The sequence below is a fragment of the Lissotriton vulgaris genome, chromosome 2_1 (assembly GCF_964263255.1).
Source record: "Lissotriton vulgaris chromosome 2_1, aLisVul1.2, whole genome shotgun sequence".
In the NCBI taxonomy this organism is placed as follows: Eukaryota; Metazoa; Chordata; class Amphibia; order Caudata; family Salamandridae; genus Lissotriton; species Lissotriton vulgaris.
Genome location: NC_141687.1, coordinates 833,220,715 through 833,244,247, shown reverse-complemented (window position 1 = coordinate 833,244,247; position 23,533 = coordinate 833,220,715). Strand labels below are relative to the sequence as shown.

General features: G+C 44.1%; 1 protein-coding gene across 1 annotated transcript in view; it reads left to right on the top strand.

Annotated features, from left to right (window-relative positions):
• LOC147731244 (aryl hydrocarbon receptor-like) overlaps positions 1–19,297 on the top strand; it is a 932,672-nt gene extending 913,375 nt beyond the window's left edge. Inside the window, exon 10 of the mRNA XM_086954170.1 lies at positions 19,139–19,297. Coding sequence (XP_086810296.1) covers positions 19,139–19,297 — 159 coding nt within the window. The remainder of the gene's footprint in view (positions 1–19,138) is intronic.
• The last annotated feature ends 4,236 nt before the right edge of the window (positions 19,298–23,533 follow it).

Here is a 23,533-nt window from a genome sequence, read left to right as displayed (position 1 = left end):
GCGCGTTTCGGCTTGGCAGCCTTCATCAGGTGAACTTCTATTGCACTGCAATTAAAAAATATATAGGTGAAAGTCAAATATCTACAGTGGGCATCATAAGGCAACAATGTTTGTTAAAACCTTACACCTTTGAAATTACAGTCTTATTCAATTAAGATTGGAAAAACAGATACACATATACACAACTATGTACATTATATTTACAAAGTCACATATCTAATATATATACATTTAACTACTATGTACATGACACATATTTGATCAATAGTTCAAAAAGTTTGCACAAAAATCGACAGAAAAAATCTTCAGCCTCACTGCAAGATTTATACAGAAATGTATCATTAGCATAACAGGAACCTAGACATATAAATGCATATTGTGTTTCATTATTAAAGAAAAAGGCCCATATGGAGAGTCATAATTGGATGGAAACACATAAACGTCCTGATAATCTCTAAAAGAGTAACTGTACCAACATTAAAAAAACATATATAATACTGACTTACACACAACATAAACTGAAAGAAATGCTTAAAAACACCCAATCGTCGAAGACAGATATTCCTGTTTGAGAGAAAAGGGAGGGAAAGAGAAAGAGGAAGAGGAGAGTGTGAAAAAGACACAATAACGGGCAGATAAAATGGCCCAGCATCCATAAAAAGTATATATATTAATAACGTCATGAAAAATCTTAAGTGTAACAAATGAGCAGAAACAAGACCCAGATGAGAATCCCTTTGACTAGATGTAAGATATAAGATGTCTCCAAAGGTGAGTGAGTTAAAGCAGATCATAAAGTGAGATGTGTCAAAGAAAGACAAAAAACGCTGAAATAGCCAAAGAATCGGGAAGAGGACTTAACATCCATAGATCCCAGAAATAAGTGTAGATTCAGAAAAGATAACTAACCACCGTGAGCACATCTGTCAACACTTACCGGAATCCAGTGTTCAAGCACTAAGACAATGTTGACAGAAAACTAGGATGATAATTCCTAATAGCGAATTAAAAATAGGAAAAACAATATGGACTTTAGAAGAAGTGCATAGATGACCATGAAGATTACTGGTGCATAGCATATTCAAACCATTAATTGTGTTTAATGTCTATATACCCCAAAGGTAGGATGAATCTCACAATAATCTTCTTAGATACACGTAACTCGCCAAATTATGTAACAGATTCGACACAAGGACCATCAGATGTAGACAGGTAGTCTATAGAGAAAAGACACTAGCTGTATGTCATATATTCTAATATAGCATAAAAAGAAAACCGGAGGGAAAGTCAAAAAATAATTCACATAGACAATGTAGGTACCTTGATGACACGACTTGGCAAGGACCAAAGGACAAAAGATTCCTAATGTGATATCTGAAATACAACCGAGTATTTTTAGGTACATACACCTCTGTGTGAAATCCACACAATGCGTAAGCATAAAACAGACCAAGTGTCTTTCACTGCAAGCACTACTATTTACACGAAAAGAATCGTATTATTAAGTGCGTGTGCCTCTGTATTACATCTTCATATTGGTAAAGGCACTATTACATAGAACAGACAAAGTGTTGTTAAATTTATACAGTTCTATGTACAAGAAGAAAATCGTGCAAGTAATAAAACGAACATCTATGTTGAAGCGCCAAGTATTGGGCGAAAAGACAAAACGAAAATTACCCAAAGCATGTAAGCGATATTTAAACAAAACCCAAAAATAAGCAGATAGAAATTGAGTCTTGCATTATACATGCTCTGTAAAGTTGTTACCCAAATGAAACACTGACTGCAGGTATGTGGTTCAATATTCTTTAATTGTAACTTAACAAGGGTTGTTCGAGGAGCGCCGGCCGGCGCTGCCGTCTCGCTCGGTCCTCGGAGCGCAATCCCTTCTGCGCGCGCATCGCCGCCAACATGGCCGCCGCACGTGACGTGCATAAACTAGAGCGCACACTACATATCTCCCCCTTTTACTAAACTTTAAGAAGTCACTTACAGATCATTGTCCAATTCGAAGTCTCGAAATCTGGAGGGCCTTACCACCTGCCTTCCGCTCCTTGTATCCCTGATGGGGTTCTCCGGAGCCCCTTGGTTCTGCATTTCAGTTCCTTCCGTTTCTTCGCTCGCCGCCCCACCATCATTCATGCTTCTCCCGGCCAGTCCATCTCAGTTCCTTGACTCTCGCTCGCTCCTCCGCCTTCTCGTGCCGTCCCGGCACTTGCTCCACCACGCTGCTCACTTACGCATTGTCCCCCTTCCGTATTTAAATCGTCCATGTCTTCCCATTCCGTTCCGGGTTGCTCCCAGCTCAACACCTTGTTGCACCGGGCCATGCGGTCCTGAGACCACACGTTTCCGTCGCTCAGCAGGGCCGCTCGATCGTACACTTCCTTAACTTGCATGGGTTTGCTATATTTACTGTCTCCTTTCTTCTGTAGAGTGGTTACTTTACTCTTACCCACTCTCCCTTCTCCAGACCTGTTCCTTTCACATTCCTTCGTTTGTTGTAATGGTTGGTGTAGATTGTTTGTGCTCTTTCTAAGTTGGCCCGTACCACTGCAGGGGACCACTCACTGGTGATGACCTTCTCCTTCCAAATCCTGTTGTCATGTGCGAAGGGTTCTCGCCCTCTCAATATCTGGAACGGACTGTACCCCGTGCCAGTGGGGGTTATTCTGTAGGCCCACACCATATTCTCTAGTGCTTTCTCCCAGTCTTTGTTGCTGGAGATTGTGGCTTGTATGGCTCCCATCACTACCCTATTAAACCGCTCCACTAAACCATTACCGGCTGGATGGTAGATCGCCGTGTGTTTGATGGTGATGCCGTTCCTTTGCATAAATTTGCTCCACCTTTCCGACGTGAACTGGGGGCCATTGTCGCTCAGAATGGACTTGGGGATTCCTTCCCTTGTAAAGGTCTCTGACAGAAATTTCAAGATGTTCTCTGTGTCCATGGTCTCATCCACCCTCAACTCCGGCCACTTGGAGTATCGATCCATTAGAACACACACATACTTCTGCGTGCCCTGGTCGTCTAGGACAGGTCCCAAAATGTCTATGGATAGCTCTTCCCACGGATTTGAGGGGGGGTCGAACTTTCCTAACGCTGGCCGCAGGGGTTTCAGGGTCTTGTCCGCTCCTTGGCACTGTGGACACTCCCTGACATGCCTTTCCGCCCTTATGTCCATGCCTGGCCACCAGTAGTTTTGTTTGGCTCTTGCTTTGAGTTTCCCTATGCCTAAGTGGCCCTCATGTAGCAGTTCCAAGAGCTTGGTGATGAGATTCCTTGGGGGGATCACCTTGTCTCCTCTGTAAGTGAACACCCCTTTGTCTCCTAGCGACAGTTCTTCCCTCACTTCGTAGTATGGCTTCATACCCTCACTCACATGCCTTTTGTCTGGCCAGCCTTGTACAATGTGCATCTTCACTTCCTTCATCGTAGTGTCCTCCTCGTATGCCTCTGTCCATTCCTGATGGCTGATTAGTTTCTCCTGGTCTTCTACGAGAGCTACCAACTCCTCTTTGCCCGCAGGGTCTTCCTCTCCTGGCTCCATGGCGGCTGCTCTACTGAGGTAGTCGGCCACTCGGTTCCGATTCCCGGGGATGTACTCCACATCATACCTGAACTCAAGTAATTTTAGAGTCATTTTGGATATCCTGGGAGTGGCACTGGCATGTCCACTCGAGGTTAGCACTTTTACTAACGGCTTGTGATCTGTCTTGAGTAGAAATCAGGTACCCCATAGGAATTGCCGGAATCTCGTCATGGCCCATACCACTGCCAGCATCTCCTTCTCAATCACGCTGTATTTGCTCTCGGTATCCGTCAATGCCCTGGATGCGAAGCTGATCGTTTCCATTTCTCCTCTTCCTCGGTCCTGCATGAGTACAGCACCCAGGCCCTTGTCACTGGCGTCGGTCGTGAGCACTGTGGCGCCCTGTGGGTCATATCCTTTGAGCGGCACAGCTCCTGTGACGTCCTTCTTGATAGTTTCGAACTCGGTTTGAGTCTCCGGTGTCCACTGGAACGCTGTGCTCTCCCTGGTCAGCAATCTCATGTGGTGAGTCTTCGAACTTGCTGTAGTACTCCGCCATCCCCAAGAACGACCTGACCTCTTCCTTGTTCTTGGGGGGCGGCGCTTCTGTGATTGCTTTTACATTCTCCGCCTTGGGTGTGATGCCCCGCACTCCGATTTCATGGCCCAGATACGTCACCGATTCCAGGCCCAATCGGCACTTGGTCCACTCTGCTGTGAGGCCTTTGCTCTCCAACGTCTGTAGCACTCTTCCGAGCTTCTGATCGTGGTCCAGTTTGTCGCGTCCCATCACCAGAATGTCGTCCTGGAAATACTGGACGCCCTTGATGTCTCTGAACAGCTGGTGCATCATTTTCTGAAATACTGCGGCCCGAACGGGGTGATGAAGGATGTGAGACTTTTGCTGTCCGGGTGTAGTGCTATTTGGTGGTAGGCTGAGGTCAAGTCAATTGTGGAGTACCACCTAACTCCTCTGGTCTTGGCCAACATCTCCTCAATCCTGGGGAGGGGAAATTTCTCCACGACAATGTTCTTGTTCAGTTCTCTCAAGTCCACACAAAGCCTGACCTTCCCATTGGGCTTCATGACCACCACTAAGGGCGCCAGCCATTCGGCGCAGGTGATCGGTTCGATTATACCTTTTTTTTCCAACTCTTGTAGTTCTGCCTGGACTGCCTCTCTTACCGCTATGGGTACGTTCCTCACCTTGTGGGCTACAGGGATAGCTCCTTCCTTGAGCACGATCTTGTGTTGGAATTTCTCCATCCTTCCTACTGTGCCTCCAAACACCTTTGGGTAGTTCTCCTTCCATTTATTCAAATCGGGCCACATCTCCGGTTCCGTGAGTAATATTTGCTCCTTCCCTCCTGGATCCAATTTTATTCCCAGGTCGCCCTGGTCTAGCCATCCTAAGACGGAAGGTCCCCTCTCGGCTATGTACAGTTTGCACCATGCTGACCGGCCCCTAAATTCATACATCAAGCGTCGGAACCCCACCATCGGGATGCGATCGCCATTGTACGTGACCGGTCGAATGTCTAGTTTTTCCAACTCTGGGCCCAACTTCGGTCTGAACGTTTCATCCCACACGGCCTGCTACACAATGGTGTATGGAGAGCCTGTGTCCGCCACAACACTGATGGTAATCCCGCCCATTGACATTTCCAGTACGGGTTTGGTTGACCTCTTCCCTTCCACGCATAATACCTGGTCGTATATGCACAGAACAGTGACCACGTCTTCCTCTGCCACCTCCTCCTGATCTTCTTCGCCTTGGTCAACACATTTCACTACGCCCTTGGATAGCTTCTTCCGGCACACTTTCTCATAGTGGCCTATGATACCACAGTGCAGGCACTTGGCCCGGAACGCCGGACATCTTCTGTCGTGTACTTCGTGGGACCGACTTCCGCACCTATAGCACGTTTTCTTGCTGTCATTGCTTGCTTGCTTCCCTTGCGGACCTGAATTCCCCTGCCATCTGTTGGTTCCTTTGGGTACTGGATTCTTGCCTCTCTGGTCTCTGCGGTGACCTTCCTCCTGTATCCTGTTCACCATGGTTGGGGTCGCTATGTCTTTCTTGGTCGCATCGGCGCACCTCCGTGCGAGTTCCACTCTTTTGACGATGACCAATACGTCTTTGAGTGTAGTGTCACCGCTTGCCCATAACTTGTCCTGTACGTTCGTGCTCGTCGTGTGCATTACTATCTGATCCTTGATAAATTCGTCTTCCCAAAGTGCGTACCTGCACGTGGCCACCAGCTTCCTCAAGGCCGCTACGTATTCTTCTATGGACTCTCCAGCCCGTTGTTTCCTCTGCTGGAAATTGAATCTGTCAACTGACACACAGATTGTGGGATGATAGCGTTCATCCAGGTCTTCAATTGCGTGGGCATACACGTCAACATCAGTACTATCTCTCTGCTTGGGCACCAGGCTCTTGTAAATCCTGAGTCCTTCCGGTCCCAAGTTCAGTAACAGTATGCGTTTCTTCCTTTGCGGAGTGAATTTTTCTTCATTCTCATCCTCCAGGACCCCTATGAAATTATCTATATATTCTTTCCAATCCTCCCACTTCATCAGTGGGTCTCCAGGTTTCGGTAGGAATTGCACTGGTGCAATTGCATATCCTGCTGGTGAACAAATTGTCACCTCCCTGGTCGCTGTTGCTTTGACGTCTTTGCCGGTGGGACTACCTGGGGTGCTGTCCTTTACTTCTGTGCTCGTTTCCTCCTGGGGACTCTCAGTGCTAGTCCCCACCTCCTCCTCTTTGGTAGCCAGCGCTGTTCCTCCCTGACGTTATTTCTCGGGAATTTTGCGCGCTTAGCCTGGCTGCTGTGGGGTGTCTGTGCCACCTCTCTGACCTCTTTGCCGCCTCTTTGGGTAGCTGTGGCTCTGCCACGCTCCTCGAACTCGCCGTACCTTTGGTGTGTCCTGCCGTGTCCCTGTGAGCTGTCGGGTTGGCTGGGCTGTGCAGGATAGATCTGTGCCAAGATCTGGGTGGGCTGTAGGACTGCCTTCCCTGTTGCTGCCCACGTGGAGGGTCCGTTTTTTTTTTTCCTGGTGTCGTCTAGCTGGGTACCTCCCGACCATGTCGCCACTGTAAAGTTGTTCTCCAAATGAAACACTGGCTGCAGGTATGTGGTTCAATATTCTTTAATTGTAACTTAACAAGGGTTGTTCGAGGAGCGCCGGCCGGCGCTGCCGTCTCGCTTGGTCCTCGGCGCGCAATCCCTTCTGCGCGCGCATCGCCGCCAACATGGCCGCCGCACGTCACGTCTGCGTGACGTGCATAAACTAGAGCGCACACTACAGGCTCCTGATGTCTGGAGACAGAGTCAGGGAAATTCAATACCAGTTTGTTTGTTAAAAAGAAAACAAACATAAGTACAACCCCGTGTTAGCTATGCAAAATTAGCCGTCAACGCGCCAAATGAAATACTAAAAAGGCTTGTGACATACCTGGATAGTATAGCGGTAAACGGAGAGTGTGGCCCTCGTACTCCTGTATGCCTCGTTTCAACTGATGTCCATATTCAAAAAAAGGGGGGAGGGCGGGGTTGCGGCCAAAGTCGACACGGGCGCTTTCAAAGGCGACATTTTTATACATAATGAAAAAAGTAACAAGCCAAAAACAGCGACGAAGGACTCACGAAAGAAAGATGAAAAATGATAAAAACAGACAAGAGACTAAACCTAACGATAAAGAAGTAGGCTAGAAAGCCAACCAGACGCTATGTGTGTAACCAAGAAAATAAACAGAGGACTAACCGGAATACTATTAAGAATAAACGACGGACTATAAGATTTAAATAAAAAAATATACACCAACAACTAGCCCAGGAATATACCGGAAAAATACACAACGACTTCAATGGTGAGAACACTAAAGTGATGCCGATATGTAAGCCAGACTATAAGTGTAAATAATAAAAAAATAAGAAGAAGAAAATAGAAACAGTGTAAACGAACCATAATTAGTGACATGCAGATCAGAGCACAAGGATACATTTATATCATTACATCCAATTCGACAATGACCTATGAGGAATGGCCAGAAATAGCAATATGTTTAATACAGCTACAAAGGGTGTTATACATAATCACCTGAAACAGCAGCAAGATGAAAAAGCAGCAACGGTTGTTATATACAGTAAACTAAAACAGTCACTCAGGATGTGTACAGTATAGTTATATATGTAACGTATGTAATACATCACACGTATTTCAGCAATGAATATATACTTTATACTTTATACAGAGTGTATTAAGAAGTGAAAGAAAAGAATTTCAGATAATTGCTTGGTCCCAAGGTATTGCTGAATTTTGTCCATTGGACATAGTGTCCAGCATGAAAATATAGTATACCTCACGTTTCTTTCTTATTTTATCGCAGCAGATCCCTGCTGTCGATGTAATCTTTTCTAACACAAACCAACGTATGTCCTCAACCGAATGATGATGTTCAAGAAAATGACATACCATCGGAGCTGCTAATTTCTGTGTACGAATGGCTGATCTGTGCTCTGTGAGTCGGACATTCATAGTCCGAGAAGTTTCTCCAACATATGCTTTCTAGCAAGGGCATAACAGCAGATATACAATGTTTTTTGATTTACAGTTGGTAATACCCTTGCTTTCTACAGTTACACCATTGTGGCATATTGACTTAGTTTCTATAGCTAGAGGACATGATTTGCATACTCCGCATTTAAAGTTTCCATGAATTGGTAGCATGTCAACAATACTATGTTGTATTGGTAGTTTAGGAGTGGGCATGCGTGATCTGACTATTAGATCTTTAATGTTCTTATTTTTGCAGTAAGCAAACATGGGCTTCTGTATGGTTTCATGATGTAATTTGTTAGAATTCAACAAATGCCAGTTTGAGCATATGATCTGTCGGATTTGCTCATTAAGGACAGAATGTCTCGTGACAAAGACAAGATTGGTGTCTTTGGTGTTGGAGTTGCCAGCCAATAAATGCTGACGGTCATAGAATTGTGCACGTTTATAAGCGTCGCGGACGACGCGATGGGGATAGCCTCGATTTGTGAATTTTATTTTCATCTCACAAGCTCTCTGATCATAATCCACTAATTTGGTAAAAATTGCGACGTAGTCGCAAAAATTGACCAAAAGGGATCCCATTTCTTTGTTTCAAGGGGTGGAAGCTTGTATGGTGTAAAATGGTGTTGCATGCCATAGGTTTGGTCTATAGATCAATGTATAATTGACCATTTTCATGTTTGATCATAATGTCCAAAAATTCAATTTGGACATTGCTGCAATGTAAGGTGAACTGGAGATTATCATCGCACAAATTCAACAATTGAATATATTCTGACAAAGTATCTTCGTTATCATCCCAGATGAAGATAATATCATCTATTTATCGTGACCATTTCAGGGTAGTCTCAGAAAAAGGGGCCACCTCCTTAAAAACAAATTGGTGTTCAAAGTGTGCTACATAAATATTCGCTATGGTCGGTGCGCATGAAGCGCCCATACTGACACCCTTCGTTTGTCTGAACAAGGTGCCACGAAATTCAAAGATGTTTTCTTTAAGAACAATTGTTAGGCAATCAATAATAAATTTGGGGTTACAATCAACTTGATATGTCTCAATGAACCATGTGACCGCCTTAAGAGCACCTTCACAAGGGATGTTTGAATAAAGGCTTTCTACATCCAAGGTGACTAACCATTGTCTATGTTGGTTATAGGGCATACCTTCTAACAGATTGATTACTTGGCAGGTGTCTTTTATGTAGCCAGGTATGTATTGTATATAAGGACGCAAGATGGCATCAAGGTATTTTGAGATCGGCTCAGTGACCGAGCCGATCGTGCTAACGATCGGTCTCAAAGGAGGATCCAAGGCGTTCCTATGGACTTTCGGGATACCATATAGGCAAGCCAATTTGGGGTTCTCTATATTAAGGTAGTCATATTCTTTTTGACACATTATGTCATTATTCAAGGCTTGTGTGGTCAGGCGGAGTATTTTAGACTTAATATTAGAGGTGGTATTTTTAGTAATTTTGGTATAAAACCTAGTGTCATACAACATGTCCTCAATTTTGGTGATATAGTTTTGGGTGTCCATGATGGCTATGCCGCCCCCCTTATCATAGCTTTTGATGGTAATAGCTGTTGAATCTTTGAAATTGATTAAGGCTTGATATTCTTCATTTGAAATGTTATAGGGAGTTCTAGGGATATATTTAGTAGCTAATAGAAGTTTATTGTAAACAACCTTTTCAAATATCCTGACCTCCGGGACCACTTCTTCCAGAGTGGGCGTGAAGTAAGATTTAGGTGCTAGACCGCATTTATTAACTCCTTGGCAGGTAGATGTATTTTCTGCTAAGAAGAACTTGAGGCGGACCTTTTAGAGAAATGCCATAAGATCCGAAAAGAGTTCAAATTTATTTAGGCCCGAATGGGGAACAAAAGAAAGTCCTTTTGACAATAAAGATAGACTTGGTTGATTAAAGCTTGTCTTGCTAAAGATGAGAATGGTATCTATTGCCTCCAATATCGGGCATTCCTGGTTTCCAAAAACTGGTTGTGATTGAATAGCTGAGGTCCCTGGTATTGGTGTGGATATTGGTCATGAGGTTGATATTGCATAGGTTTTTAGTATTGTTGCGGATGTTGATTCTTATACCGTGACCTCCAACTGCCCCTGTATGGGTTGCGCCTCCCTAAAAAAGGCCGGCCTCCTTGATTATATCGAGGAGTATATCTCAGCCCTCTTTGGTCAGAAGAGAAGGAGCCCCCGTCACTGTCATAATCTGACGTGTTGGAAAACGTAGTGACCTTTTTATAATAAGGTCTAGTAGATGGTTGATATGTTGTCGTATCAAAGTTTGTATCATCAGGTTGGGTATAGAATCTGTCAGCAAGATACGGATATATTCGTTCCCTGCTAAAATATCTAATGTCTTTCTGTAATTTATCTTTTTTCCTTTTTGTTAGGTAATCATTGTATGAGCTTAGTTCAAGGTCAATATCATCAAGAGCTTTTTTTGCATCAATTATTGCTGGGGATGATTTAATTTTGCTTTCTAACTCAGAGATCTCTTTTAATAGTTGCAGAATGAGATCTTTTGCAGTTTCTACTATCAGCATCATGAGATCTCGTGAACAACGATTCGCTATTTGCGACCATTTTTCTAAAAATTCCTTTATATGAGCAAAAAGCCCAGGGATGTTTTTAATTTGTAAGCCCTGAGGGATTATTCCTGCTCTAAGATATTGGAGCATATATTCACCATGTAGCTCTATTCGTTTAGTTTTCTTTCTTAGAGCTAAAAGTTTCACTAGTTCTTCATTGATTCCTATGTCATTGGAGGTTCTATTATTGAAAGAGGTAGATGTCCCTACCATAGACATAAAGTCAGCATCACTGAAGCCGAACGTTTTTAAGGTTGCCATATTAAGAACTATTTATGGCCTAAGGAAGCTGATTGCTAAAAGGGAACAAAAAATGTAATTTCTAGTGACCAATATTGGCCTTAATAAATGGAGAGAACTCTATGGATAGTAGTCTCTAAGTTGAAACTGGAATGTAGTATAACATAAAAAAGGAAAAGAGAAGAAGTGAAGCAAACAACTCAATGAGCAAGAAAATATGTGATGAAGGACATGTGGCTAGAATACAATCTATGCAATAATAATGACATACATGTGTATTGAACAACCTGATCAGACAGTGAACACAAAAATATCATTAACCATATAACTAAACAAAGACAAAAAATCCCCTCATAGAATGGGCTATGAGAATAAACTGTTTTAGAAGTAGGGGACCCCTATTTACTAATGTACTTGCTACACATAGGGAAAATACAATAACTTTGGAAAAGGTCTATAGCCAAGTAAGGACACACTATGAAACAATCTACAACTGATTGAAAATATTATTTGCTACCCACAGGAAAATGACTAATCACTAACTTAGTGAAAAGATTTTTCAATTTTATTATTCAAAAAAGCTTATTTTGCAATTATTTATTATATTTCATACTATTATGCGTTCCAAGCATGATCCATTATTCATGTAGCAGCATTACAGAAATTCATAAAAAAACACGTAACACACATATACATAGCATTAGACATAAAAGACGATGGAGGCAATGCGGTAGATAAACACTACGTGCTTTTCAGCTTGGCAGCCTTTATCAGGTGACCTTCTATTGCACTACAATTAAAAAATATATAGGTGAAAGTCAAATATCTACAGTGGGCATCATAAGGCAACAATGTTTGTTAAAACCTTACACCTTTGAAATTACAGTCTTATTCAATGAAGATTGGAAAAACGGATTCACATATACACAACTATGTACATTATATTAACAAAGCCACATATCAAATATATATACATTTAACTACTATGTACATGACACATATTTGATCAATAGATCAAAAAGTTTGCACAAAAATCGACAGAAAAAATCATCAGTCTCACTCTAAGATTTATACAGAAATGTATCATTAGCATAACAGGAACCTAGACATATAAATGCATATTGTGTTTCATTATTAAAGAAAAAGGCCCATATGGAGAGTCATAATTGGATGGAAACACATAAACGTCCTGCTAATCTCTAAAAGAGTTATGTACCAACATTAAAAAAAACATATATAATACTTACATACACACAACATGAATTGGAAGAAATGTTTAAAAACACCCAATCATCGAAGACAGATATTCCTGTTTGAGAGAAAAGGGGGGGGAGAGAAAGAGGAAGAGGAGAGTGTGAAAAAGACACAATAACGGGCAGATAAAATGGCCCAGCATCAATAAAAAGTATATATATTAATAACGTCATGAAAAATCATAAGTGTAACAAATGAGCAGAAAAAAGACCCAGATGAGAATCCCTTTGACTAGATGTAAGAAATAAGATGTCTCCAAAGGTGAGTGAGTTAAAGCAGACCATAGAGCGAGAAGATGTGTCAAGGAAAGACAAAAAACGCTGAAGTAGCCAAAGAATCGGGAAGAGGAGATAACATCCATAGATCCCAGAAATAAGTGTAGATTCAGAAAAGATAACTAACCACCATGAGCACATCTGTCAACACTTACCGGAATCCAGTGTAAAAACACTAAGACAATGTTGACAGAAAACTAGGATGATATTTCCTAATAGCGAATTAAAAATAGAAAAAAACAATATGGACTTTAGAAGAAGTGCATAGATGACCATGAAGATTACTGGTGCATAGCATTTTCAAACCAATAATTGTGTTTAATGTCTATATACCTCAAAGGTAGGATGAATCTCACAATAATCTTCTTATATACACGTAACTCGCCAAATTATGTAAAGGCGTAACAGTGTCGACACAAGGAGCATCAGATGTAGACAGGTAATCTATAGAGAAAAGACACTAGCTGTAAGTCATATATTCTAATATAGCATAAAAAGAAAACGGGAGGGAAAGTCAAAAAATAATTCACATAGACAATATAGATACCTTGATGACACGACTTGGCAACGACCAAAGGACAAAAGATTGCTAATGTGATGTTGAGCGGATATCTGAAATAAAACCGAGTATTTTTAGGTACATACACCTCTGTGTGAAATCCACATAATGCGTAAGCATAAAACAGACCAAGTGTCTTTCACTACGAGCACTACTATTTACACGAAAAAAATCGTATTATAAGTGCGTGTGCCTCTGTATTACATCTTCATATTGGTAAAGGCACTATTACATAGAACAGACGAAGTTTTGTTAAATTTATACAGTTCTATGTACAAGAAGAAAATCGTGCAAGTAATAAAACGAACATCTATGTTGAAGCGCCAAGTATTGGGTGAAAAAACGAAACGAGAATTACCCAAAGAGTGTAAGCGATATTTAAACAAAACCCAAAAATAAGCTGATAGAAATTGAGTCTTGCATTATACAGGCTCCTGATGTCTGCAGACAGAGTCAGGGAAATTCAATACAAGTTCGTTTGTTAAAAAGAAAACACACATAAGTGCAACCCCGTGTTAGCTATGCAAAGTTAGCCGTCAACGCGCCAAATGAAATACTAAAAAGGCTCGTGACATACCTGGATAGTTTAGCGGTAAACGGAGAGTGTGGCCCTCGTAGTCCTGTATGGCTCGTTTCAAATTATGTCCATATTAAAAAAAAGAGGGGAGGGCGGGGTTGCGGCCAAAGTCGACACGGGCGCTTTCAAAGGCGCCATTTTTATACATAATGAAAAAAGTAACAAGCCAAAAACAGCGACGAAGGACTCGCGAAAGAAAGATGAAAAATGATAAAAACAGACAAGAGACTAAACCTAACGATAAAGATGTAGGCTAGAAAGCCAACCAGCCGGCTATGTGTGTAACCAAGAAAATAAACAGAGGACTAACCGGAATACTATTAAGAATAAACGACAGACTATAAGATTTAAATAAAAAAATATACACAAACAACTAGCCCAGGAATATACCGGAAAAATACACAACGACTTCAATGGTGAGAACACTAAAGTGATGCCGATATGTAAGCCAGACTATAAGTGTAAATAATAAAAAAATAAGAAGAAGAAACTAGAAACAGTGTAAACGAACCATAATTAGTGACATACAGATCAGAGCACAAGGATACATTTATATGATTATATCCAATTCGATAATGACCTATGAGGAATGGCCAGAAATAGCAATATGTTTAATACAGCTACAAAGGGTGTTATACATAATCACCTGAAACAGCAGCAAGATGAAAAAGCAGCAACGGTTGTTATATACAGTAAACTAAAACAGTCACTCAGGATGTGTACAGTTATATAATTATATATGTAACGTATGTAATACATCACATGTATTTCAGCAATTAATTTATACTTTATACTTTATACAGAGTGTATTAAGAAGTGAAAGAAAAAGATTTCAGATAATTGCTTGGTCCCAAGGTATTGCTGAATTTAGTCCATTGGACACAGTGTCCAGCATGAAAATATAGTATACCTCGCGTTTCTTTCTTATTTTATCACAGCAGATCCCTGCTGTCGATGTAATCTTTTCTAGCACAAACCAACGTATGTCCTCAACCGAATGATGATGTTCATGAAAATGACATACCATCTGAGCTGCTAATTTCGGTGTATGAATGGCCTATCTGTGCTCTGTGAGTCGGACATTCATAGTCCGAGAAGTTTCTCCAACATATGCTTTCTGGCAAGGGCATAACAGCAGATATACAATGTTTTTTTATTTACAGTTGGTAATACCCTTGCTTTCTACAGTTACACCATTGTGGCATATTGACTTAGTTTCTATAGGTAGAGGACATGATTTGCATACTCCGCATTTAAAGTTTCCTTGAATTGGTAGCATGTCAACAATACTATGTTGTATTGGTAGTTTAGGAGTGGGCATGCGTGATCTGACTATTAGATCTTTAATGTTCTTATTTTTGCGGTAAGCAAACATGGGCTTCTGTATGGTTTCATGATGTAATTTGTTAGAATTCAACAAATGCCAGTTTGAGCATATGATCTGTCGGATTTGCTCATTAAGGACAGAATGTCTCGTGACAAAGACAAGATTGGTGTCTTTGGTGTTGGAGTTGCCAGCCAATAAATGCTGACGGCCATAGAATCGTGCACGTTTATAGGCGTCGCAGACGACGCGATGGGGATAGCCTCGATTTGTGAATTTTATTTTCATCTCACAAGCTCTCTGATCATAATCCACTAATTTGGTACAATTGTGACGTAGTCGCAAAAATTGACCAAAAGGGATCCCATTTCTTTGTTTCAAGGGGTGGAAGCTTGTATGGTGTAAAATGGTGTTGCGTGCCGTAGGTTTGGGGTATAGATCAACGTATAATTGACCATTTTCATGTTTGATCATAATGTCCAAAAATTCAATTTGGACATTGCTGCAATGTAAGGTGAACTGGAGATTATCATCGCACAAATTCAACCATTGAATATATTCTGACAAAGTATCTTCCTTATCATCCCAGATGAAGATAATATCATCTATGTAACTTGACCATTTCAGGGTAGTCTCAGAAAAAGGGGCCTCCTCCTTAAAAACAAATTGGTGTTAAAAGTGTGCTACATAAATATTCGCTATGGTCGGTGCGCATGAAGCGCCCATACTGACACCCTTCGTTTGTCTGAAGAAGGTGCCACGAAATTCAAAGATGTTTTCTGTAAGAACAATGGTTAGGCAATCAATAATAAATTTGGGGTTACAATCCACTTGATCTGTCTCAATGAACCATGTGACCGCCTTAAGAGCACCTTCACAAGGGATGTTCTCCTCCAGCAAGGACGTCACCTTCAGCCACGCCACAGGACTCCACTGGACGGACCACAGCTGCGTCCACTTCAGCTTCAGGAAGAACACGATCCACCACCACCAGCCACAGGTTGCACGCAGAAACTGGAACAAGATCACAGCCGACCAGCTTGCCGCATCCCTGAGCCAGGACCCCCCGCCAGCTCAGCGAACCCCAGCCAGGCCGCCAACAACCTCACGATGTGGATCACCAAGTGCGCAGACGACCTAGCCCCACTGAGGACCCCGCCCAGCAGACCCAGCAGTAAGAAAGCACCATGGTTCACCAACGAACTCAAGAGCTCCAAGAAGAACTGCCAAGCCCTCAAGAGAACCTGGCGCAGAAACCCAACACCAGACAACATGACCACCCTCAAGCTCGCCACTCGAAAACACCACCAAGTGATCCACGCCACCAAGAAAACCTCATTCAAGGAACGACTGGACAACAACGCACACAACAGCAAGGAACTCTTCAACATCGTCAAAGAGCTCTCCAACCCCAACGCCGGAAACAACAACATCACCCCATCACAAGACCTCTGCAACTCCCTCGCCTCCTACTTCCACAACAAGATCGCAGACATACACAACAGCTTCAGCACACAGCCGACGCACCCCACGACCGCACCGGCACCCCCCACCACCACCCTCCGCGTCTGGACCCTGATCAACACCGAAGAAACCCAACGCACAATGAACTCCATCCACTCCGGATCTCCTACCGACCCCTGCCCCCACCACGTCTTCAACAAAGTCGAAGCCATCATCGCACCCCACCTGCGGGACATCATCAACACCTCCTTCGACACGCCACCTTCCCGGAGAGCTGGAAGCACGCCGAACTCAGCGCTCTACTGAAGAAACCATCAGCAGACCCCACCGACCTCAAAAACTACCGCCCCATCTCGCTCCTCCCGTTTCCGGCCAAAGTCATCGAGAAGACCGTCAACAAGCAGCTGGCCGCCTTCCCCGAGACGAACGGATCCCTCGACCACTCGCAGTCTGGCTTTAGGGCCAACCACAGCACTGAGACCGCTCTCATCGCAGCCACCAATGACATCTGAGCCCTGCTCGACAACGGGGAGACTGTGGCCCTCATCCTCCTGGACCTCTCCGCGGCGTTCGACACTGTCTGCCACGGCACCCTAGTGCAGCGCCTCAGCAATGTCGGAATCCAAGAGAAGGCCCTTGATTGGATCATCTCCTTCCTCGCCGGAAGGACACAGAGAGTCCGCCTCCCCCCCGTTCAGATCAGAAGCCACCGAAGTCATCTGCGGCGTTCCTCAAGGCTCCTCGCTCAGCCCCACCCTCTTCAATGTCTACATGAGCCCCCTTGCGGCGACCGCACGCCAACACAACCTCAACATCATCACCTACGCCGACGATACCCAGCTGATCCTCTCCCTCACCAACGACCCCGCCACCGCCAGAGCCAACCTACACGAAGGGATGAAAGACGTCGCCGAGTGGATGAAGAACAGCTGCCTGAAACTGAACTCAGACAAGACGGAAGTCCTGATCCTGGGCTCGTCACCCACCGCCTGGGACGACTCCTGGTGGCCCCCCGCCCTGGGCAGCGCACCCATACCGACTGACCACGCACGCAACCTGGGCTTCATCCTGGACTCCTCCCTCTCCATGACCAGACAAGTCAACGCCGTCTCCTCATCGTGCTTCAACATCCTGCGCATGCTACGTAAGATCTTCCGGTGGATCCCCACCGAGACCAGGAAGACGGTCACCCAGGCCCACGTCACCAGCCGACTGGACTACGGCAACTCCCTCTACCCCGGAACCACTGCCAAACTCCAGAAGAGACTCCAGCGGATCTAGAACGCCTCAGCAAAACTCATCCTCGACATCCCCCGTCACAGCCACACTCCGGACACCTGAGAGACCTGCACTGGCTCCCGGTCAACAAGAGAATCACGTTCCGACTCCTCACCCACGCACACAAGGCCCTACACAACCAAGGCCCAAGATACCTCAACAGCTTCTACACTCCCTCACGCCAGCTCCGTTCGACCAACCACGCCCTCGCCGCCGTCCCCCGCATCCGAAGGGCCACCACAGGAGGAAGGTCCTTCTCCTACCTGGCCGCCAAGACGTGGAACTCCCTCCCGACCCACCTCTGCCGGACTCATGACCACCTCACCTTCAGGAAGCAGCTCAAGACCTGGCTGTTCGAGCAGTAGCGGACCCTCCCTCCCCAAGCGCCTTGAGACCCTCCAGGTGAGTAGCGCGCTATATAAATGCATTGATTGATTGAAAAATAAAAAGATAAAAATAATTATTTGTTGTGTTTTTAAAGTTAATAATCACCATCACTGTTTGCTAAAAATGTCGTTTTTCACTGTGCACTGTAACAAAAAGGAATGGTTCATGTGGACTACATCTCTCATAATTCTTAGAGGTGGAGACAAAAAAGAGACAGGAAATGACATCAGCAAATTCAAAGTATTAGTACTGGTTTTGTCAATTACCATCTTGATCGTGACCAAGGTCTTATGCTGAGACCGACACGCGTAGATCGCCTGCCTTTAACCTAACTATGAACTTTTGAAAAATAAAAGAAAAACTGCAAAATCCACTGACGTGAGTGCGACCAGCTTTTTCCTTTCCTGGGAGGAAGGATCTGTATATGCATATGCGTTTTGGTGGCATTATATATGCAGAGTCAACACAAACATAAACAAAATACTGTTTGCCACATGGTATTGTCACACTGAAAGCCCACTAATTAGCCTAAATTCAATTATTACAATGGTTATTTCAAACCAGTATTTGTTGTGCAACCATGTGTAATTTTCTTTTCATCGAGTGCTGTTGGTGAAAACAATCTAGCGAGAACAGCCTTAAGCAGCGGCGTGAGCCACAGGTAAACGCGTTGGGGCGGTGCAGGATGCAGCAGGGGGGAAGCCGACAGACGATGGAATAGGTATTATTTATTTATTTATTTATGCCTATTCCATCGTCTGTTAACTTTAAATTCAGATAGCTCAGTGAATTGAGAGCTATCTGTAGATATATGTGTGCTACCTGCAGGCTACAAGTCCAGAGCCTGCTGATGCGCAAACACTCTAAATCTTACTGAGGTGGATAAAATGAGTACCATTCGGTTGAGTAACCATGGCACGTCACTATAAATAGCCAGGAGATATTCATCTTGTGTTGTGCCTATACACGATAAATATTCTTATTATATATATGCACTACTCTCAAAAGAACTGTATTTCTTCAAGCATGTAATTTTCTTTGGGTTTCTTCTCTCTCATAGGTAGGAAATGGTTGTGTCGTCACAGGCCCACATCCTGAAATCCCAGGGCTTGGTCTCCTGCCCAATGGAAACTCTGCAGTTTCATCTGAGGAGTCGGCTTGTCCTGAAGAAGAAATTCCACTCCATTCTAACCTGCACAGCAATATCTTCTATCTTTGATCGCTGGATTGGATGGGGCCAAGGAGGATTATCCCACAAAGCATGCCCAAGGACAGGACTGCATTTGAAGTCCAAAAAGTATCCCTCCGGGTGCCTAGAACTTCGGGGGTCTCGTCTGGTATATGAGTAACTCTAGGGGCAGATGTCTGTGGTGTAGGAACTGCGCTATAGAAACTCAGCCGCAAATGTGTACTAAGCTGGAGTATCACTGGGGAAATCCTGGATGCAGATATCTGGAGGAGAGCAGATGTGGTTCTGTATATATTCAATGTGCACATATCTTGGCAACCTTTGTGGTGCTAAGGAAAATGTGGATCATGATATATTGGGAACAGGTTTTGGCATGTGGACAATTTAGGTGCAGCTACCTGTGGAAAAGGTGGGATACTCGAAAATACCAGCGTGCAGATATCCATGGTATAGTGTGAGTGACTGTGAAAGCTCTACCTGAAGACATGTGGGAAGAGGTAGGTGACTAAGAAAACCCTGGGGGCGGATATTTAGGGAGCAGAAGGAGCATGAGGTGTGTTCTAAGTGAAAATATCTGGGGCCCTGGGGAACTAGTTGCAGACACCTCTTGAAGTGGATGTGGCATGTTCCTCAAATTATCTACTTCAGCAAAAAGTGAGCCACACTGGAAACTCTAGTTGCAGATATCTGGAGAGGAAATGGGTCATGATGGAATTTAGGAACAGGTAGGGCACGAGGGATGCTGTTAGTGGGTAAATCTGGGGGCAGGTGGTATACTGGGAAAGCTCTAGTTTTAGATATCTGGGGAGCATAAATAAGGCATTTGAAGCAGTGCAGAATGCTATTAGTTAATGCAACACATCAAGGCAGATATTTTGGGAGTAGGCACGATGCAGGGAAAATACTGGCTGCAGACGTTTGTGGAACAGGAGAGATGCAGGGAAAGCTGTAGGCGAAGATGTCTGGAGAGCAGGTGTTATGTATAATAATGTTCTAGGATCAGATATCCGGGAAGCAAATTGTTCTGCAGGGAAAGCTCAGAGGATTGCCATGTAGGGAGCAGGTGTAGTGCAGGGAAAGTTCTAGAGGCCAAAGCTGGGGAGGGGGTGAGGTTCAAGGAAAGCTCTAATTGCACTTATGCGGGTAGCAGGTGTGGTGCAGGAAACGTTCTCAGACCAGAAATCCTGGGAGCAGAAGTAGTGGAGGGAAAACTGTGGGGCAGATATTCAATAATCAGGTGTGATGCAAGTATAGATCTGCGGGATGATATCATAAAACAGGTGTGGTGTAGAAAAAATTCTGAGGCGGATATTTGTGGACAGATGTGCTGCGGAGCGGCAGACATCGAGGGAGCAGATGTGTGTGGGGGTGCAGATATCGAGGGAGCAGGCGTGCTGTCAGGAAAGCTCTGAGTGCAGATATGTAGAGCAGATGTGGTACAAGGTGAGCTCTTGGTGCAAATATCTATTAAGGTGGAGTGGTGCAGGGGTAGATCCAGGGCAAATATGACGAATATCTGTGTAGCAGGTGTGCACAGGAAAGGCTCTGCGGCATATATTTGTGGAGCAGGTGTGCTGCCATGAAAGTTCTCAATGTAGACCTGTAGAGCAGGTGTTCAAGAGTTAAAGCTCTCTGGTAGATATTGTGGAGCAGGTGCAGTGCAGGAAAAGCTCTTAGTGAAGATATCAGTAGAGCAGTTATGCTTACGGGATAACTTTGGGGAGAGATATCCATAGAGCTGGAGCGATGCATGGAAGGATCTGGGTGTACATATCTGTGGGGCAGATGTGATGTAGAAAAGGTCTAGGTATACAACCGTGGAGCAGTCATGGTGCGTGCAGGGAGAGCTTTCTGGGCAGAAATCCGTGGACTAGGCTTGGTGCAGGAAAGGCTCTGGGGCAAATATCTGTTTAGCATGTGTACTACCACGAAAGCTCCGGATGCAGACATATGGAGCACGCGTAGTGGAGTGAATGCTCTGGGGACAGATATCCGTGCAGCAAGTGTGCTGCTGGAAAAGCTGTGGGTGCAGATCTGTGGCACCGAGAAAAGTCTGTTGCCAAATATCCAGGGAACAGATGTGCTGTCAGAAAAGCGCAGGGTGCAGATTTGTGGAGCATGCGTGGTGCAGGGAGAGCCTTCGGGGCAGATATCTGTGGAGCTGATATAGCTCAAGCACAGTTCTGAAGTAGATATCCGTGGAGATGGTGTGGTGCAGGAAGGGTCCTTGGGTCATATATCTGTAAAGCAGGTGTGCTGCTGGGAAAGTTCTGGATGCAGACTGTGGAGCAGGTTGGTGCAAGCATTGATGTGGAGCAAAGGTCCGTAGAGCAGATATGGTGCAGGGAAGAGTCTGGGAACAGATATCTGTAGAAATGGCTTGGTTCAGGAAAGCTCTCGGTGCAGAACCATGGAGGGACATAGTGCAGGGAGAATTCCGTGGAGATACTGTGCAGCAGGGAAGGTTCTAGGGGCATATATCTGCGGAGCAGGTGTGCAGCCCGGAGACCTGTGAGTGCAGAAATATGAAGCAGGCGTGGGGCAGATATCCGTGGAGCAGGTGTGATTTAGGGATAGCTCTGGTAGATATCCGTGGAGCAGGTGTGATTTAGGGATAGCTGTGATAGATATTCGTGGAGCAGATGTTGCACAGAGAAGACTTTGAGCTTTATACCAGTGGAGAATGTCTGCATCGGGAAAGGTCTAGGTGCAGATCTAAGGTGCAGGTGTGGTGCATGGAAGGCTCTGGGGCGCTTCAGCTGTGCCTGGGATAGAAGAGGGCCAAACCCACACTACACAAAGCGATGAGCATTCGTCTGTCAAGCAAAGGCCTCGCTTGAATAGTTGCAAAGAATTCCCCTAAAAGGAGCCCGAAATACTCACAAATTGCACTTGTTGTTTCGGGGTGTTGGCACAGATATACTTACATGCTTGCTCAGAGCTGTTCACATATAGCCATTTAAACCCTTTCGTTGTCTAAATCTGCTCCTGCGCAAGGAAATTAAACTTCAGTTTTATTCCGGTGCTATGCATATTTTTGGCATCACCGCTGATAGTAGGAACACTGATTGATTTCCATTCGATTTGTCCGCTGTGTAGATCAAGGGGGCTGGGATGATGCTGTGAACTTCCATGCAACAAGTATGGAAAAGACCATTTGAAGTATACTTTTGTGCTGCTAAGAAATGCTGCATTTTCCTCAGAGCTATCGATTTATTGCATTTTCCACACATTCCACCATCTACTCCATAATCGGCACGTCTCAACAAAAAAAATCGAGTCTAGATCAGACTTGTCTAAAGTTACTTTAAAAAGCGCCCCAGGAGGTACCAGTAGCAGATACTTTGGATAATGTGACTGGTGAAGTAATTGCTGTATTCAGGTGTTCAACCGGTACTATTAAGATAAAACTTTGGTAGACCGAATTCATTTGTGTTAAAATGTCAAAATAGCACAACCATACGGCCAGAGAATGTTACATTATACTGCCCAACTTGCCATTTATTGATGCATAATATAGCCAAGTGTGGTCTTAGGTATTGCTATGGATCAGGAGTCAACCCTCTCTTTCCGAATGCATGTTAGTATTCTTAAAATAGAGAGAAGAAGGGAGGGTGTGTTGTCTCACTTACAACCATGGTGGCCACTTAGTCAGTAATTTATGAGCGTGGCTTTTTTGTCACTTGAATGCTTAGTTAAAGAAAATAGCGAACATCTGCAGAAAGAAGTATTTTCCATGTTTAAAAGATATTATAATTTGAAATGCAAGGATTTAATTCCCCCTCTGTAGTTAAGGCCACTCCAAAGAACTCCCAAATCAACCTCAATGCATATTTAAACCCCAGTACATCTCAGCGATGTCCTTCGACACTGCCTATCTTCTCCAAAACTGTGCAACTCTAAGAAATGACTCGAAAGAAAGTCCTTGTAAGGAATGGCCCAGGTCCCTGGAGCAGTGCCAGGTCCCTGGTGTGATGTGTAGAGAGCCTGCTAAACCTCTTTGCAGTTTCTTAATCTGTTCATAATCTCCTGCAGACAGGTGGGCCAGGAAATGGCTTTATCAGCTCCTGCTGGGTCTATCTTTGGCTGTGGGTCAGAGCGAGTAGTGCGACCTTTTTTTCTCTCTTCGCGGTGTTAAACTAGGATTGAAGGATCATTAGATCATTCTCACTGCTATTATTAGTACAGCGGAAACCATCCATCCACCCTCTTCGCTGTATTGCCTAGCGAGGTTTTACAACACCACCAGCCCCTGCTCTGTATTTA